We start from the raw sequence: 6,000 nt of genomic DNA on the forward strand, positions 1-6,000 counted from the left end.
TTACCTCCTGGGATATTTTATGTGAGGCATCACATTTACTTATCGCTGCCAAATGTCAACCAGTCCAAAGGTGCCTATATAAAGGTGAAAAGAGTCATTGGGAAACAGTAAAAACTTTTAACGCTGCAATCGAGACTGTTTTTCTTTCTTTGTGCTATTAATCTCTACTCTAATACAGAGCTGCTTAATTTGGATGTCTTGTAATGTTACAGCTATATGCAGAATGCGAGGAAGTATTCGCAGCTGTTCCACGACCGGCCAGAGAAGCCCCTGGACAGGGCCGTGTACTGGGTGGAGTACGTCCTACGTCACAGGGGGGCCTACCACCTGAGGTCAGCGGCACTGGACCTCGCCTGGTACCAGTACCTGCTGCTGGATGTCATCGCCTTTGTCCTGCTGTGCGCCTTAAGTGTTTTGGTAATAGTAGTTGTAGCAGTAAAATTATTAATAAGGACCTTCTTCCGGAAAAGTGACAAAGTAACAAAGAAAAAGAAAAACACTAAAAATGAATGAATGTTTTTTTCTGTTGATAAAACAGAATGCTATATGGATTATACAAAATATCTCAGGAAATCATAGTAATTACTTATTAACAGTGTTTAACTTAAGCTACTGGATCATACTGTAAGAGAGGAGAAATAAATTTTTTACTGTTCATATGAATATATGTGTGTATTCTTTTTACAAATTAAATTAGGAAGCCTTGTGATGATCTTGTGGTTGAATATAACACAGAGAGACCAACATTATGAAACATGTTTATTATTAATTCTCAAAGAAAACATCTGATTAAGGCTAACTGGCAAACCTCAATGTGATAGTGTTAGAAGTTCCATGCGGCTTTTCGCGGATTATGCTGTAGTATACAGAGAAGTTGCAGCATTAGAAAATTGTAGCGAAATGCAGGGAGATCTGCAGCGGATAGGTACTTGGTGCAGGGAGTGGCAACTGACCCTTAACATAGACAAATGTAATGTATTGCGAATACGTAGAAATAACGATCCTTTATTGTATGATTATATGATAGCGGAACAAACACTGGTAGCAGTTACTTCCATAAAATATCTGAGAGTATGGCTACGGAACGATTTGAAGTGGAATGATCATATAAAATTAATTGTTGGGAAGGCGGGTGCCAGGTTTAGATTCATTGGGAGAGTCCTTAGAAAATGTAGTCCATCAACAAAAAGGTGGCTTACAAAATATTCGTTCGACCTATACTTGAGTATTGCTCATCAGTGTGGGATCCGTACCAGATCGGGTTGACGGAGGAGATAGAGAAGATCCAAAGAAGAGCGGCGCGTTTCGTCACTGGGTTATTTGGTAAGCGTGATAGCGCTACGGAGATGTTTAGTAAACTCAAGTGGCAGGCTCTGCAAGAGAGGCGCTCTGCATCGAGGTGTAGCTTGCTGTCCAGGTTTCAAGAGGGTGCATTTCTGGATGAGTTATCGAATATATTGCTTCCCCCTAGTTATACCTCCCGAGGAGATCACAAATGTAAAATTAGAGAGATTAGAGAGATTCGAGTGCGCACGGAGGCTTTCAGACAGTCGTTCTTCCCGCAAACCATACACAACTGGAACAGAAAAGGGAGGTAATGACAGTGGCACATAAAGTGCCCTCCGCCACACACTGTTGGGTGGCTTGCGGAGTATAAATGTATATGTAGATGTAGATGTAGATCTAGATGTGTAGCAAAGGAAGCAAAGTGTGTCAGTCCTGTTGTTCCTTGAACTCGATTCACTGTCAACATGGAGTGCCCCTGCCACTTGTAACATACCATTCCTGGCCACACCCACGGGCTTGTCTGTTGTTCGCTGTGGACGCCAGAGCTGAATCCTGGGGAAGTGGGCTTTGTTCAGCATGGACATGCTGAGCCACTAATCCTCCTATATGGATGGTGGCAGAGGCCTGCTGTGTCGTCTGAAGTGACAGTGATCTTCTGATAATGGCACATGATCTCCAGCAATTGTTGGTATAATCTTTAGTCCAAAGACCAGTTTGGTGTGGCTCTAAATGTTAGTACATCCTGTGCAAGCCTGCATAACTGCTTCAAAACACATTAATATGAAGCAGTGTGCAATGCTTGGTCTCCCTCTACAATTTTCTGTCTCTCTCTCTTTTCCACTACAATGATTAATAATAATACTACTACTACTACTACTACTACTACTACTACTACTACTAATCATAATAATAATAATAATAATAATACAACTACAGAAATCCGTAATTATTGATACATGTTCAATTACCCGAAAGTTCCTAAATGCAATATAACACATACCGTACAGTTAAAAGGAAGTGACGCTTGATCAAGGTCCGCGTCACTCCATTTTTAACCGGACTTAACGTCTGAGAAAGTGAAGGAAATAATAATAATAAGAAAATTCTTTATTGAACAAGAAAGAAACTAGCAAAATACACAAAGCAATCACTCATATAAATACATCGGCTACACCATTGCAATTTCATAACCACTTCTACAACCCCTTAGATCACATAACATCAACAGACACGAAGAACATAAATTGGAAAAAGAAAACACTACATGGCAAGCACCCGTATCATTTAACACAGCCACACATCGATCAAGACGCATCCAACACATGGCTAAGAAAAGGCTATATATACAGCGAGACGGAAGGATTCATGATTGCAATACAGGATCAAACAATAAACACCAGATATTACAGCAAGCATATTATTAAAGATCCCAATACCACAACAGATAAATGCAGACTTTGCAAACAACAAATAGAAACAGTAGATCACATCACAAGTGGATGTACAATACTAGCAAATACAGAATACCCCAGAAGACATGACAATGTAGCAAAAATAATACATCAACAGCTTGCCTTACAACATAAACTTATAAAACAACACGTTCCCACATACAAGTATGCACCACAAAATGTACTGGAGAATGAAGAATACAAATTATACTGGAACAGAACCATTATAACAGATAAAACAACACCACATAACAAACCTGACATCATACTCACCAATAAAAAGAAGAAATTAACACAACTAATCGAAATATCCATACCCAATACAACAAATATACAAAAGAAAACAGGAGAAAAAATTGGAAAATACATCCAACTGGCTGAGGAAGTCAAGGATATGTGGCATCAGGATAAAGTTGACATTATACCAATTATACTATCAACTACAGGAGTCATACCACACAGTATCCACCAGTACATCAATGCAATACAGCTACATCCAAACTTATATATACAACTACAGAAATCCGTAATTATTGATACATGTTCAATTACCCGAAAGTTCCTAAATGCAATATAACACATACCGTACAGTTAAAAGGAAGTGACGCTTGATCAAGGTCCGCGTCACTTTCCATTTTTAACCAGACTTAACGTCTGAGAAAGTAAATAATAATAATAATAATAATAATAATAATAATAATAATAATAATAATAATAGCTTTATTCAACATTGAGTGGTACACTGCACATGTACAAAGAAACAGTAATGATTAAAGTTATTTATACAATACACAAGACACATTCTTCTGAATACGTCATTAATTTACAACAAAATTACTATAAGATGTTTACTGATTTCTATTCACATAATTTCACAAAGCATTTGCTGTTCTTCATATAAGTATGGCACTCTTCTAATGAGTAGAAAGGGTGTTTTACTAAAAATTTCTTAAGCTGATGTTTTAGTTTAATTGTAGGAAGAGCCATGACTGCACCAGGCAGTGCATTAGCTAATTTTATACCTGCGTGCTGAGGCCCCTTTTCGTAAAGTGCTGTTCTGTGGCTGCCAATGTAAAATCTTTCTTTATTTCTAGTATTGTACTGGTGGAAATCTGAATAAGTGTTTGGGTGCAGTCTTTTCACAAGCAATATGGCTTTTTGAATGTATGTGTTTATAACAACTAACACCTCTGTTTTTGGAAACAAGTTGCGACAAGATTCCCCTTGATGTCTCAAGATGTGTTCTTTCAACTGATCCCTTCTTTTAATCAAATAATGCCATAGATTTCACCTATTCCAATACAGTTCAGTATGTCCTCATTAGTTATTTGCTCTACTTACATAATTTCCAGCATTATTTGTACCAGCACATTTCAAAACCTACTACTCTCTTCTTATCTGTACTGTGTATTGTCCATATTTCACTTCTGTACAAGGCTACACACCATTAAAATACCTTCAGAAGAGACTTCCTAACACTTAAATATACAGCTTGGCTATAATTAAACTTTCACTACTTGACACAACCACCATGAAAACAATTGATCACAGGACAATCAAACTGTTGAGACAATTGTAAAGTCATTCAGAAGAGAAATAATGAATAAACTATTGCAAGTAACATTTTAATTTCCAGATGAGAGGGTAACTTTTGTTACCAGCACACCACGTTTATGTTCCAGGTTACAAACACTACTCATTGTGATGACCATCTCCATCCACAATAGCCTGTAACCACACTAGAGATAAGATTCTGCAGCACTTTTTAAACCGTGGGTCACTGAATGTTCAGCTGTTGTGACATAGCTGATGCATTTCTTGAAGATCACACATGTGTCAATCGGTCTCAACAATGGCAACAGTAATTTCAACAATATGTGGCACAAGTGGCTGTCGACCTCTGCCAGGAGTCCCAAATCATCAGTTAATTAAAGCTCTTAATTGTGTTCTTCAGCCCTAGTGCAGATGAGGACCTCCCTGTAACCCTTTAAAGCACTGATACGGACAAAAAGAGCAGCAGCAATGTTGCTGTTGCTTTGATAAAACCGCTTTACGACTAAATCCCTGCTCACCTTGCTCACACATTAGACATTAGGAAATTCTTCTTTCTCAGAACTGCTTTTCTTGCTGTTGCTAGTCTGCATTTTATATCCTCTCTACTTCAGTCAGTCAGTTATTTTACTGCCCAAGAGCAAACCACATAGACCACTTTAATTGTCTCATCTTCTAATTTAACTGTATCAGCATTTATTATTTAATTCAACTGCATTCCATTACACGTGTTTTACTTTTGTTGGTACTCATCTTGGAAATTCTCTTCAAGACACTATCCATTCTCTTCAACTGCTCTTCCAAGTCCCTTTCTGCATCAGACAGAAGTGCAGTATTATCAGCAGACTGCAAAGCTTTTATTTCTTCACCCCGAGTTTAATCTTCTTTCCAAATTTATACAGTTTCCTGTAGGGAAATGGCACCAAGGGATAGGAAATGACAGCAGGCGCCCTCAATATGTATGCCTGGGGGCCTCATTCAACATGTTGAAGAGGTTATTCCAGCAGCCACTGAGGAACAGGGTGCAACCAACTGCAGATTGTGGCACATGTTGGAACAAATGATGCCTGTTGTCTGAGCTCAGAGGTCATTCTTGGGTCATTCCAGCAACTGCCAGAGAAGGTTGAGAAGACTATCCTTGTGCATTAAGTTTCAATGATGCTCACAATTTGGCAGCATTGCCCCCAGATCTGATTGTGACCCTTCTATTCTGAGTTGAGTGGAAGGACTGAACCAGAGACTTCAGAGGTTCTGTGAGATTCTAGGCTGCAGCTTCCTAGACTTGCATGAAAGGGTTGAGAACTGTAGGGTTCCTCTAAAAAGACAGGTGTGCACTATGCATTATAGGCTGCTACTCAGGTAGCTGAGAGTGTGTGGAGCACGCAGAAAGTTTTTTTTTAGATTAGGCAACTCTCCATCCCATCCAGATAATGATAGCTGTAGGAAAACCAAAAGCATCAGTAAGATAGAAAGAAATGCCTCCCACAGGAGAGAGTCAACATAGAGCCAGAGTTTGAAGTGCTTATGAAAAACAGGGAAGCTCACACAATACTAGGTACAAAAAGCTGGTTGAAACCTGGAACTGATGTTGTGGTCTTCATTCCAAAGACTGGTTTGATGCAGCTCTCCTTCACCTGATTTAATCTGGCTTCCTTCCCATATCCTCATTTTGCTTTTGTTGATGTTCACTTTATATCCTCCTCTCATGACA

The 6,000-nt window shown here is 38.9% G+C and overlaps 1 protein-coding gene across 1 annotated transcript in view; it reads left to right on the top strand.

Annotated features, from left to right (window-relative positions):
- The window catches only part of LOC124711505 (UDP-glucosyltransferase 2-like), a gene marked incomplete in the record, with an annotated part of 123,365 nt that extends 122,852 nt beyond the window's left edge, over positions 1-513 (top strand). Inside the window, 1 exon segment of the mRNA XM_047241618.1 lies at positions 213-513. Within this exon segment, the coding sequence (XP_047097574.1) occupies positions 213-513 (301 nt within the window).
- Positions 514-6,000: the final 5,487 nt, after the last annotated feature.

This window comes from Schistocerca piceifrons, chromosome 8, assembly GCF_021461385.2.
Source record: "Schistocerca piceifrons isolate TAMUIC-IGC-003096 chromosome 8, iqSchPice1.1, whole genome shotgun sequence".
NCBI classification, from domain to species: Eukaryota; Metazoa; Arthropoda; class Insecta; order Orthoptera; family Acrididae; genus Schistocerca; species Schistocerca piceifrons.